The sequence below is a fragment of the Musca domestica genome, unplaced genomic scaffold (assembly GCF_030504385.1).
Source record: "Musca domestica strain aabys unplaced genomic scaffold, Musca_domestica.polishedcontigs.V.1.1 139, whole genome shotgun sequence".
Classification (NCBI taxonomy): Eukaryota; Metazoa; Arthropoda; class Insecta; order Diptera; family Muscidae; genus Musca; species Musca domestica.
In genome coordinates, this window is record NW_026712191.1 from 1,242,552 (window position 1) to 1,256,550 (window position 13,999).

General features: G+C 33.3%; 1 protein-coding gene and 2 long non-coding RNA genes across 4 annotated transcripts in view; 1 reads left to right on the forward strand and 2 right to left on the reverse strand.

Annotated features, from left to right (window-relative positions):
* LOC101893030 (protein unc-13 homolog 4B) overlaps positions 1–13,999 on the reverse strand; it is a 305,332-nt gene that overhangs the window by 202,930 nt on the left and 88,403 nt on the right. For both annotated transcript variants that reach the window (XM_059118973.1, XM_059118974.1), the window contains exon 2: positions 626–899. In XM_059118973.1, coding sequence (XP_058974956.1) covers positions 626–899 — 274 coding nt within the window. The remainder of the gene's footprint in view (positions 1–625; positions 900–13,999) is intronic.
* LOC131801029 (uncharacterized) lies at positions 9,638–10,234 on the forward strand. The gene is made up of 2 exons (XR_009341670.1): positions 9,638–9,920; positions 9,993–10,234. It is a non-coding gene; the product is annotated as an uncharacterized LOC131801029 (long non-coding RNA).
* LOC131801028 (uncharacterized) lies at positions 9,944–10,613 on the reverse strand. The gene is made up of 2 exons (XR_009341669.1): positions 10,171–10,613; positions 9,944–10,117 (listed from the first exon to the last, which is right to left on the reverse strand). It is a non-coding gene; the product is annotated as an uncharacterized LOC131801028 (long non-coding RNA).

A 13,999-nucleotide genomic window follows, 5' to 3' on the forward strand; every position in this document is an offset into this window, starting at 1 on the left:
CTATTAATTTTCGTTACAGTTTCTTTTTTTTAGTCTATAAATGTCGGGAATCTCAAGTATTAATTATTAATATTGTTTTTATTAATATTGCTATTTTTTCCACACAGCACAAGTTGAGCGTACATTAAGATGGAGGATATCAATGAAATATTTTGAAAAATTATCATATCATATGTTAGCTTGAGATTACCTTGAATAATTTGCTATGGGTTGGGGTATAAAACTCAATTATTATAATATTATTAGCATAATACCTAATGGAAACAATACCTGTTTTAGTTCCCTTGTAACGCCCTGGATGCGAGAAAATTTATAATACATGTAGTGTCATACATGTATTATAAATTTTCTCGCAAGAGTTTTCATTTATGATTCTGCCAGTAAGAAAAACCCTGCGAATCATATTAGACAATACCAAAAATTGAATTATTTCAGCTGTAGACGTGAAAACTTTAAAGGAAAAAAACAATTCTTTAGTCTGGCATTAAAACTGCGAAATTATTAAAAACTATAGATGCGTTTCAAACATTGAAACGGTTGTCATAACAACTTGACAAATGAAACTAACTACATTTTATTTTGTGTAAAAAGTTCAAAATACTTGGTTATGTATATTAAAACTTACATTCATTCCAACAGATTTTTCAAAAAATTGCTCTTTTCTCTCCTTGATTTCAGACATATTAGCTTCTGGCTCCAAATCAATTGTTTGACCGGATGCACATTCATTGTCCTCTGAAGCATCGACTTTTTCATTACACTGAGTATTTTCCTCTTCGTCGAGAGATTCTCCCTCCATTGGTGCCAAAGACGTTTTAAGATCATTTTCTTCATTAACCGTTTTTTGGCGTAAAAGAGAACCGAATTTTTCAAAAAAACCCCCGTCCGAATCTTGCAATCTGCAAAATAAAAAAGACATTTTAAACATGAGTAGGTTAATTAACCACATTTATGCAGATTAACATTAAATGTTAGATATAATTAGAACGAAGAAAGGATTATGGAACATACGTTGTATGGAGAGCCGTAAATAATATATTAATAAATAATATCTGACCCTGTCCATTTTGCTGGTCTATACTTGTACTGTTTACTGTATGTTCTTAAAAATATAATAAACTACAAAAGTTCCTCAAATAAATTGTAATCTTAGAACTCTCCTCTTTGAAAAATCTTTATATTTTGGTTTTCTCTTCATTCAGATTTCATGGTATAAGTTATTTGAAGTTTTTCGTTCCTTCTAGGTTATTGCTGTATTTAGTTGAACCCATTTCTCTAATGGACTCACGCCTTATGATAAATGAATAAAACTTTGAGTAAACACCTGTTTCACAGCAGCGATTTGTTATAAAGTTTCCTTATTAAAATATATTTTCTGTGGTTAGGAGGTCTCGTTCATATAGTTTAGATCATGCTGTAAGGCATTTAATTTTTTCAACCTCGTTATTGAGGTTATGACGAGTTCAGGACAGGCCAATCTAAGCTCCTCTTTTATTACCACTACCTAAGATGGAGGAATATTATTTTGTCATCAGTTTGTAACATCACAAACAATTTTTTAGAACTCACAGGTCAAAATTCGTTGTCTGTTTGCCCATCCGTCCCTTGAAATCGAAAAGAGATCGCATCATTCAAGAAAGATCCTGAAACTGAATACAAGTGTATACTGAATGCAGATATATATAATAATATTTAGGTCCCCTTTCCGGTATGGCCCTCATATAATTCTACCAGCTAATACTCATCATTTGGCATGTTTCTGCTACAATTTCCTCTTGTATTCAGTTTAGTGAAAACATTTCCGGCAACACTAGTGTAATATTGGAACCCAGTTAAATATAACTTTATATAACAGTCTCTGCAGGCTAAAGTATTTCTAGGATTTGAGAGGGAATTTCCAATAAGAAGAGTTTCAGGTTGGGTTTCACGGATAAGTAAACAAATTTTTAAATAAAAGAGAATCGCAGGGCTACCTAGGGTAGATGACAGTGATTTGCTAAACAAGGATCTTCTTGATACAGTACACATTAAATAAAATAAGAAAATGTGGTGAGAAGAACTTCGAGTTAGAAATAAATAATATAACATGTTTAACTGCTGCATGTTTTAAGGAGTTAGATAATGGGATGCAATCTTTACTCAGACTGATAAGCAAGTGCAGCATGGTTGCTTGCCACATGTGAGAAAGCTATGCGTCTTTATGATTTACCCCTATGATTTATGGTGGCATGGTGCATACTAATAAGTACAGTTGGTATATATATCTCTCTCTTTTACACTATTCGCTAAATTAGGTTAAGTCAGATTATCATAACTAGTTCTTAAGAAATATTTTTAATAAATAAATTTAATGTCTTACAACCGCTCATCAAAGAAAGACGTGGTATCTGTGATATTATTGATCCCGGTTTACATTGGTCCTTCGAGCCGGATCAGTGGAGGATAGTGGAGAAAAAACAATGTTAAAGAATTTGCCTTAACGTCGAGGAAATTCTGTCGGTTAGGCTAAAATTGGTCTTCAAGATTGGAAAGTTGCCGAGCTAAAACTATAGCTGGAATGGTTTCTATACAGAAGAAATTTATAAATAAAAGGATGCTAAGTCAAAAAGAGACTTCAGCAAAGAAGACTGTGGTGGTGGTGCACACCGAGGGGTCTTCATATCTGAGATCTTCAGATAGAAGGGGTAAGGCATATCCCCAGGAGGACGAATCGATGAAATGACCGCCAATGATGAAAATGAAGGAGGACATTGTGACTCTTCTCGAAATAATGGGTACTATTATGGAAATAATCAGTACATTAAAGACGGAAGAAGCCATAGAAGGTGCCACAGAAAAACTTATGGACGCGGCAAAGGACGTAAAATGCGGTCCAGTCATTCATAAGCAGTTTTTAGAGAAGTCCAAAATAGCCGCTGCTATCAGAGCAAGTCAGCTGAATGCAACAGCGAGGCTGTACTCGGAAGATGTTAAGGCCATCCTTGAAGTCACGCAGGCTCTTAATGTGTCCTTGGCTGGAAGAAACAAGTGGCCTATATAACATCTGAATTGGACAACGAGCGAAAGGAGCGCGAAGCAGCGGTAACCGAAATGAGGGAAATGGAAAGCGATATTAAGGAAATGGATGTTGCCTTGGTTTTACATAAAAATGAAAAGGAAGATGGCTTCAAACTTATCATGTCTCTAAAGGGGAAATTCAAGAATGCTCTGTGGGTAGCCGAGGAATCTGAGGACAAATTACGAGCGGCTAACCAGGAAGTAGAACGCAAAGGAAAGGCGTTGAAGGCTGTAATAAGACAACATAGTAATGATTTGTCTTCTTAAAGATAGCAAGACTCGCAGCTGAAACCGAACGGGGCAGGTTAGCTGGAAGCTGGAGAAGAAACTGAAAAATTGAAGAGGAAAAGAAAACAAGATGTCTTATCCACGTAGAAACGGAACGCGACAGAAGGTAAACATGAACTGTTCGTCAGTGAGATGAAGACGAAGGAGGATAGCAAGCTGCGTCGCTGGTATAATAAGATGCTGAAAGAAGCTTAGGTTGTAAAGAAGATGCCTAGTTAAGAGAAGGATGATAACTTTCGACATAGAAACAAGATGACACACAAAACGGATTCAGCCAGAAATTGAAGACAAAGGAAGTGGAACAGTGGGGCTACCTAGCGTAGATGAGAGGGATTTGTTATACATGGAACTTCATAATACAGTACACATTAAATAAAATAAGAAAATGAGGTGAGCAGACCTTTGAGTTAGAAATAGGTATATAATTTTCAATTGCTGCAAGTTTTATGGTGGAGTTATATTACGGGATGTAGTCTTTACCCAGACTGATAAGCAAGTGCAGCATGGTTGCTTGCCACATGTGAGATCACTATATGTGTTTATGACGTCCCCCTAAGATTTATGGTGTACAGGCATATCTACAGTTGGTATCTCTCTATTACACTTAATGCTAATTTAGGTTGTCATACTATCATAAGTAGTTCTTAAGAAATCGTTTCAATAAATAATTTTAGTATCTTACAAACGCTCATCAAAGATAGACATGTTTCCCGGTTGGGAATCTGCCCAACCCCTTACCTCCACTCCGATAAAAAATTAATCGAATAGGTTCCATCAACACCAACAATAATTAGTCCCCTTTCTTCTTGAAAGTTTCGAGTGCAGATCGTCAGATCCATATTTTCAAATATTTTTAATTGTTTTAATAAGACAATAGTGTTTGATCGCCAGTGTCGGTTTTTTAAATAACAGCGTTTTATTTATTTGGCGGACAACAAACTTGAGTATCCTCTGAATATTTGTTGTCTTTGTTCAACAATATATGTGTATTTGGTTCAAAAATCTACTCAGTAGAATTTGATCCCCTACAAGTCCATTAGACCTATTGGAACTTGTGCTTAACCCTTTGCGTCCAAATATAAGAATCGGCTGATTTTACAATAAAATTAAAAAACAACAGTATCAATTTTAAATTGAAAATAATTCTAAAGTAGTTTTTTAATTTGCGTTCTAAAGTGGTGGCTTTGTGCTGTTTGTTGTCATTAATACATGCAACAAATTGTCGCTGCCACTTCAAGAAAGTAATTTGTGAAATACAGTGAAAGCATTATTTCTTTTTGTATCTAACACTTCTTAAAATAACACATATACGCTAACACATGTGTAAAAATCACTCTCACTAAAATTTTTTCCATTTTTTTTGATCATTTGCCATTTGTCACCGTTACTGACCACGGATCATTTAGAAGGTGTTCAGAAGAACAGCGCAAGTTAGTGTAACGTAATAAAAGGTTATCGTTATCGTATTCTAACGTAGCACAGGTAGTGAACGTATCAAAGAAGTATACTTAATTGAAAAAACTAATAATAGCTATAAAATATAAAAATAAATACAATAAATAGTAAATTGAAGAGTATAAAATTAAAAAAAAAAATAATTAAAAATAAAATTTATAAGAAATTAATAAATTTTCAACAATTATTTATACTTTATACATTTATTGAGGAAAATTGTAATTATACTTTAAACATGTTTGAACAATAATTGGAATAAGTTCATTTTTTATTTAATAAATAAATAGAACGTTAAAGTTTGACAGTGTAATAAGAATGATATTATAATTAAACAAGTAAATAAACATTAAGTTCGGCCGGGTCAAACTTTTAATACCCTCCACCTGAGGGTAAAGGAAACATTAGAAGAAATGTGGCAAAAACCATTAAAACGCCGAATATCGGGAGGTACCGTTATATGGGGGCTATACCAAATCGTGGACCTACACATGCAATGTGTCGCCAAAGGAGCTAGAACCCATTATGAACTACAAATACCAATTTTCATACAAATCCGTGAAAAAATGTGGCAAAAATCATCAAATTACCGAATATCGGGAGGTACCGTTATAGGGGAGCTATACCAAAACGTGGACCTATAATTACAATGACTTGGACCCATTATAATCTACAACTACCAATTTTCAGAGAAATTCTTGAAAAAATGTGTCAAAAATCATCAAAATACCGAATATTGGGAGGTACCGTTATATGGGGACTATGTCAAAACGTGGACCTATACATACAATGTTTCGCTACACGAACTAGGACCCGTTATGACCTACAAATACCAATTTTCAGACAAATCTGTGAAAAAATGTGGCATAAATCATCAAAATACCGAATATAGGGACGTACCGTCATATGGGGACTATACCAGAACGTGGACCGATATATCTCATTTTCAATATCAACCATCATAGACACAACACGAATGGCGCTCTACGTCAAATAATGTGGGCTGTATCGTGATTTCAACAGACAGACATCGTTAAATCGACTAAGAATTTTGTGCTGATTATGAATATACTTTATGGGGTCTACGATGAATATTTAAGGATGTTACAAACGGAATGACAAAGTTAATATACCCTCCTTTCCAAGGTGGAGGGTATAAAAAACAATAAAAAAATATAAATAAATAACTTTGATAAGATTTTGAAAATGCCAGAAAAATTTTTATCAGATTCCTTAATAGAAACAAAATTAGAATCGCTTGAAAGTGTATTTGTTTTTCCAGAAAATACTATGAGTCCGTCAGGCAACTGCCAAATGTCTAAGGTCATTTTATTAGAAATATAGAGGTGACAAATTCATCGTTGTTTCACATCTCAGCTGTTTATCCTCTGGGAACAACATTTGATATGTCGGAGATTTGCATAAACGAATGAAAATATAGACAACGAAATGCTCTCACCGTTTATCTTCGAAAAAAATCGAATCAGCAGATGTCGTCTATATCGTTTCAGGGGTTTGAGTGGGAATTTTGAAGTCACTCAATTCAAAAATGTTAAAAATAACAAAAACTGTAGGATATTTGTCAGTTGAAAATTATTTCATAATAAAAGAAATGTGAAAAGTACGTGATGACATCAAAAAATTCCGGAATAATCAAGTGAAATTCTTGAAAAACGATAAAATGTGTTTTCGAAGTCGAGTGGGTTGAACGCGTAAATCAGCATGTTGACTATGCAAAACAAGATGAGAGCTACCTGGATAAAAAGACAAAACTAACTTTTCGTTGTCTATATCTTCATTTGTCTATGCCTTGTGAACACAAGACTTCCACGGAAGTTATGAAGAATGGCCAACATTCACAGACATGTTTACGGCTATTTATGAAAATCATCCCAGACTCACACCAGGGCAAAAGCTTTATCATTTGCGTAATAAAACTAAAGGTTATGCTGGTTGAATTGTGCATTCGTACCCGTTATCGCTAGCATGAGAAGCTTTATCGGTGCGATACAAAAATGTAAGGGGACTAGTTACTAACCAACTAAACATATTATTCAATCTTACTTCAGCAAGGGTTGAATTTAGCAAAAATATCAAAAGTATTCAATCGACAGTTAGCGACTGCTTAGGATCAATTTCAATGTATTTATGTTCAACAAAGTTTCCAGTTCATACACTGACGGTAGTAAAGTCAGAAAATGATTATTGGTATTGTCTATAGATATTCCTAATTATTATCTGAATTGAAAAGATCGATTTAATAAAGAAAACGTAGTCTGTACCGGTACGCTACGACTAAAAAATATTTTAGTGATGCTGTACCGGAACACAACGATAATCGTAGTCTGAGCACTACACAATTGTAGTGTAATGAAACAACAGTATATGATTGAAATCCTATCTGACTTTGCTAAATTATACAAAATTTGATATGAGAGTCACATTTTTTTAATTTACTGAATGTTTCATAAGAATTGAAATATTTTGGCATACATTGTAAAAAATAGTGTTCTTAAAAATTATAAGACCTGTACTCCGATGCGAAATTGTGGCAAGCTATATTCTAGATATCAGCACATATCTTCATGTAGTACTGTACGATTTTTTACAACGAAATAATAAAACTGGTTTAAAACCTTAGCCATACTTTAGTTTAGTTTTTTACAGCTACATTAATTGATGTTTGGGTACCACAAATTAGCAGATAAATTATCATTGATTTCATAATAAACGAATGAACCTTTTTGTTGGTTATTACAACGCGATAGAGCGAATTTCAGGCGTATTCGTAAGGAGATTCAGGCAAACGGCGCAGCACGATAATTTTTATTTTCGAAAGCTGTTAGAAACAAAGAATATCATTATCGGTTTAAAGAAATTGCAAATCGTTCTGCGAAATTTCCAAAATTACCACGCAACTATAAAGAAAATCGTTGATAAATTCGAAAATTATCATAAAATTGACAATTTCAAGCGGCCAGACCGACCTAAACGATTAAATGAGAAAGATGCAAGAGAAATTGTTTCAACAGCCAAAAAAATAAATAAATAAAGTTTTTAGCGGTGGAAATTGCTAAAAAGGTCACAATAGAGACCGATAAGTCCGTAAGCGCCAGTTCCGTAAGAAGATTTTTGCATAAAAGTGGGTGGTGACCGACATTTCGAAAGTAAATAAGCAGAAACGGCTTAGTTATGCTCAAAAGTACAAAGCAAGTAAGTTCGAGGTATTTGGCTCCGAAAAGCACAGGAAAATATGGAGGAAAACTAATTCAGAACAATGAACAAAACATACAGTGAAACATGGAGAAGATGTTTTGCAGCTTCTGGGGTTGGAGAAATTACTTTTATTGAAACGCCTATGAATACTAAAGGTTACATAAATGACCTAAACAAAACTGTGACACCAATCATTGCCAAGTAATTGGATATTCCAACAGGACAACGATCCCAAGCATACCTCTAGCCTAACAAAGGAATGGCTTATACACAGAATTCCAAAACGAATAGATATCCCCCTGGACCGAAAAGTTCGAAAAACTTAAAAAAAAAATAACCTTTTACGAGTCCCCTAAAGCTGCCACACTAGACACAAGAGTAAAAACAGATACCTGTAGAGTATACAAAAAAGTTAGCGGAAAAAGAAAGCTATAGAAATAATCGCGGTTGATGTCGCTTTCTCACCACGGAAGTTGCATCCTTCGGGAAGAAATGAACCACGCCCGCGATAGTTTTAAGCATGACTAAATAATACAGCGTTAAATCTAATAATCGTGAAAGTCACTTCCTAGACGGTTAGTTAAACATTCTGGAGAAATATCTAAAGTTCATTGAAAATTATACCAAAAAGGCAAATTTCATCATAAGTGGACTGAGTGGAACAGTCGTGGGACACTCTAATAAAAAATGTATTATGACGCTGCGTTCAGATACAAGCAATAACAAAGCGTTATTTATTTGTTACCGACAAAAACAGTATCAATTTCTGATTAAGGAAGTAAAAAGTAAAAATTATAGTTAACAGACCCAGGGTTTATGATTTCTGCACAAGTAGATACGCTACTTGGGAGCGATGTTATCCCACAAATAATATTGGAAAGTATTAAGAAAAATATATTGGGAAACATGAAAGCTCAAAATTAAATGTATGGTTGGTACATCTAAATGGCAAATGGAATTTTTTTAGCGTCAGTATATGTAGAAGAATGCAGCGAAGATGACATTAGTTCAGCATTAAAGATATTCTGGGAGCAAGAAGAAGTCAATTATTGTGAGGTATTTTACGCTTGTACAACTTACCTCGTTCAGATGTACAACTTCTTAAATTATCATTTAAAGATGAATTTCCTAATGCAATCGATTTAAAGCAATGAAGCAATATAATATACATGTAAATATGAATAAATATATACATGTAAAAAGCAACAAAGTTCAGCCGGCCCAAACTTTCAATACCCTCCACCATTTGGAAGGAACTTGAAAAATTTCAAAAAAAAATCCGTCGAAAAATACCGCTTAACTGAAAATCGATATATGAGGGCCCATACGAAGACGTGGGTCAGTATGAATATTTATTTATTTATTTATTTCATATTTATACTTATAACTAAATTACAAGTATAAAGGGGGGGGAGAAGCCATGACTACAACGGTCTTAACCTTACACAAGTAGTTACTAATAATATAGGTTTATTTTAACATAAAAAAATAAAGTTATTATATTTTAGATGGAATAATAAAGGTTACAGTTTTTTAGAAAATTAATAAGGAACTTTTTATTTTCATTATTTAAATTTGTTAGCAGTTCGAATATATTTGAATGTGGTGCATTCTTTCTAACAGCCTGTTCCACGATGTCGAAAGAACACGTTCGCACAACTTTTACACGACAAACAGCTGATTTCCGTTCCACTAAAATCCATCAGAACGAAAATTTGCACGAAAATCAAAGCGAACGAAAACGTAAGCGTTTCAGTGTAATTTTGCGTTCCACTATCTTTTTTCTTTCGTACGCATGCGAACACAAATGTCAAAATCAGTCACTTGTGTGTTTGCTGTCGAATGATAAAAATTAAGGAAAATTGTTTTAACATAAACATTTCTTGATTGAAAATGGAAAGAAAAATGTAAGTAAAAATAATAAATGCAATTTAATCTGTGAACAACAAATATATATTTTTTTATTTTCTCAATTCCAGCACGAAAAAACTACACAGCTGCGGGCAATAGTTGAGTATATGGGGGAGAATCCTAAGTTCGCCAGAGGAGTGCCAATTTTTGGAAGCAGCAGGCAATCCCATGAAGACCACTGGAAGACACAAACCTAGAAAAAATCATTTTTTTATTTTAAAAATGTAAAAATACAATCATACTTACTGGTTGTTAGGTACTTCAAATAAATTCGAAGCATCTCTTAAATGCCTCCGTGGCACAATTTGAACCTCCTCCTCATCATCCATAAAAAATAGGGCTACAGAAATATTCATTTTTTTCTTTTTTAAGAACACAAATAATCTGAACACAATCACTAGAAATTTTATTTTGTTTGTTTATTTACAATTTGTTTGTTTACAACTGAACTGTCAGTTGAGACAGAGCCACTGCTGCTTTTTCGCGTTTATATTAGACATTTGGCGCTTTTTTTTGCCTTATTTCGCGATTAATTTTGCCAAAAAATATTTTGCAACACTGAATCACGTAAGGCTATGCGAAAGAAAGAACGAAAGTTAGTGGAACGCATTCTTATGCGAAAGTGAGTGAGTAGCCTTCGTTCGCACAAATTTTCTTTCGAGATCGTGGAACAGGCTGTAAGACTTTAAAATTAGGGCAAGATACAAAGTGCTGCATATTATATGTTGTTTGATTACAAAAACAACATCGTTTATCTTTTTGTTTGTCAATTACATGATCATGAGTAAGTTTGGTGTGGCCAAGTCTTAGGCGAATGGTCACCATTTCATCTTTTCTGGTAAGTGTTTTGTCTTTTTTAAGGTAGTCTGTAATGGAGTTTTTATTTGGGTTTATGGATTTATACCACGTAGAAGTCATATCCCAGAGTTCGTTATTTTTCATGAGGAAGATTGATTTAAGGAATGTATTAATATCAGTTGTTGAGAGATTTTCGGTCAATATTAGGGGCCTATTTACTGCCGACTTAGCTGCTGTATCCGCCATGTAGTTGCCGGTAATGTTTTTATGTCCCGGTACCCAAACGAGTTTGCATTTTGAACTTTGTTGGATTAATATATTTCTTATGGACGATATGTAAAATTCTGTATTATTAAGGTTAGTGATTGCATTTAAGGTAGATAAAGAGTCAGTAAATATCACATGTTTTTTGTTAGTTTGTTTGGCATATCGAAGAGCTTCGTAAATTGCTACAACTTCTGCTGAAAACGATGAAGTGTATGAAGGTAAGATGGAGATTTTAACAATATTGGTGTTTTTAATTACACTAAATGATACATCGTCTTCACATTTTGAACCGTCTGTATAAATGAAATTGTATCCTTTTAAATTTTCTTTGATTAGGTCCAAACCGTGTTTATATACCTCACTGATGGTATGGTCTATATTAAATCTAGTTAAAGAAGTGTCAATAAGTAATGGGTCAAGTCTAAAATATGGTTGGGAAATGTCGCTTGATTTTTTAAGGTATGGAATGTTCCATTCTTCGCATACGGTAACTATACGATTTAAAACGGAATCATTTGTCTTGAAAATATTTTTGTTTTTAATTTTATTTAATAGTTGTGGTACAAGAGAACCATCATTTAACATGATTGTTTTGAATAGTTTACAAGTGTGCAGATATCTGTAACTCTCAATAGTTGATAGGTTAGTTTCAAAAAGCATATTTGCTATTTTTGTTGTTCGGTGGGCACCGAGGCACATTCTTAATGCTGAATTGTAGATTGTTTTTATTTTGTTTAAATTACTTTTTGATGTATTACCATAGAGGTAAATACCATAGACTATTTTTGATATAATCAGGGGAGTTATTAATGATACCAAGGATGTGGTACTGCAACAGAACTTTTTGTTTGAAAGACATTTTAATACATTGAGTTGTTTATTTAATGAAATTGTTCATTTTTCAATGTGATTTTTCCAATTGTATCTTTTATTAAACATTATTCCAAGTATTTTTAAATTCTCCACAGAAGGTATCTGAATGTATTTAGATTTTAGAATAGGCGAGCAATATCTTTTTCTACATATGTGTAGGTGTTTGCATTTGTTTAAAGAGAGTTCAGCGCCGGAATAAGTACACCATTCCTCGATGCTACTCACTAAGGAGTCGATCGAAATATCCTGTTTACTGTTTTTCCCTAACCTTTTTATTATCATGTAATCATCAGCATAGGCGATGGAATCAAAATTTTTGTGAAATTGTATTGACTGTGATAATTTGTTGTATGCTATAAGAAATAGAATGACTGAAAGTGGTGATCCTTGTGGAATGCCATTTTCCAGTCTCCTTAACTCTGAATAATTAGAATTTACTCGGACTCTTATTTGTCTATTTAATAAGTAGTTTCGAACGTAATTATATATCTTTGGTCCAACTTTCCAATCTTCCAGTGATTTAAAATGGTGTACATTCCAATTTTGTCGAAAGCTTTAGCGAAATCAAGAGACACAATTGATAGGTGACTGCGTGTTTTTAGCGACTTTTTAATAAAGTAGTCTATATAAATAAGAGGGTCTGCTATTGATTTTCCTTTTTTAAAGCCAAATTGATTACTGGCGATAAGTTTGTTGGAATTAACAAACCACCACAATCTATTTGCTATTATTTTATCGAGAATTTTGGAGTAGCATGGGTTTAAAGAAATTGGACGATAAGAGTTTATAGATGTTTTGTCGCTGTTGGGTTTCAGGATGGGGATAATTAAGCTATTTTGTAGAATTGAGGAATAAATGTTAAAAAAAATGTTATTGTAAAGGTTTAAAATTCTATTTTTAGTTGATTTAGATGCATTATTAATCATTTTATAAGTGATGCCGTCTATTCCAGGACTTTTTCCTTTAAGTTTTTCCATAGCACTGGAAAATTCAATAAAGGATATCTTGGTTTCAATGTCTGCGGCATTTTTACTAGGTACCAACTGTTTTGGTCCTTGAAGGATTTCTTTTTTAGCATTTTGAAAAGTTTGTGGAAAGTTTGAGTCTTGTGATAAGTGAGACCAGTGTTTGCAAAATGCATTTGCAATATCGGATTTATAAATAACTGGGGAGTTTCCGTTTTCATATATACAATGAATTCCGATTTTGGGATTTATTCCACAAAATCTACGAATGTTCATCCAAACTTTTTCAGAGGAAGTATGTATGTTAATTGCACCTGTGAATTGTTCAATCGAAGCTTTTTTTGTCTTTTATACATTGCGTTTGCCTTTCGGTAATTAATAAGATTTTCGGTTGTACAGTTCCTTTTAAATTTGTTGAATAGACGGTTTCTATTCTTTTTTAAATCATTTAGTTTCTTATTCCACCATGGAACAAAGGGTTTCTTTTTGTGAAAAGGGTATTTTGGTATAGTTTCATTGGCAGATTTAAGTAATATTTTTTGTATATTTGCCGCTTCCTTATTAATGTTGTTTGATAAGTTTACTTCATTACAATATTTATCAGATAGATAAATGTATTGTGGCCAATTCGCTTTATTTGTATTAAATAAAGCTTTATGGTGCATACTATTACCTATTTTGTCCTCATAAAAAAAGGAGGTTAAGATGGGATAATGATCACTACCATGAAGATCAGTATCTATAACCCAGTTTGAGTAAATAGCCAATGTAGGAGATGCTATTGTTAAGTCTATATTTGTGAATGTCTTATGTGTGGAGAAGTGTGTAGGGGATCCGTCGTTTAAAACTATGAGGTTGGTATGGGTTATAAACTTGTACCAGATTTTGCCTTTGTGGTTACTTGTTTTCGAACCCCATAATGCATGCCAACAATTCATATCACCAGTTATTACAAGTGGATGATATGAAGGTTGGTACATTTGTTCAAGCTCTAACGTTGTTCAAGCTCTACGTTGAGAAAATTACAAAAATTTTTTAGAGAAAATTTGTACTGTTACCGAATCAAAATTATCAAAAGTCGAGATAAATTTATGTTGAATAGAATTATGTATGAGTAGTGCGGAATTTTTAGATTTGTATATGGAAAAATTAATGGGGATAGGAGTAGTTTG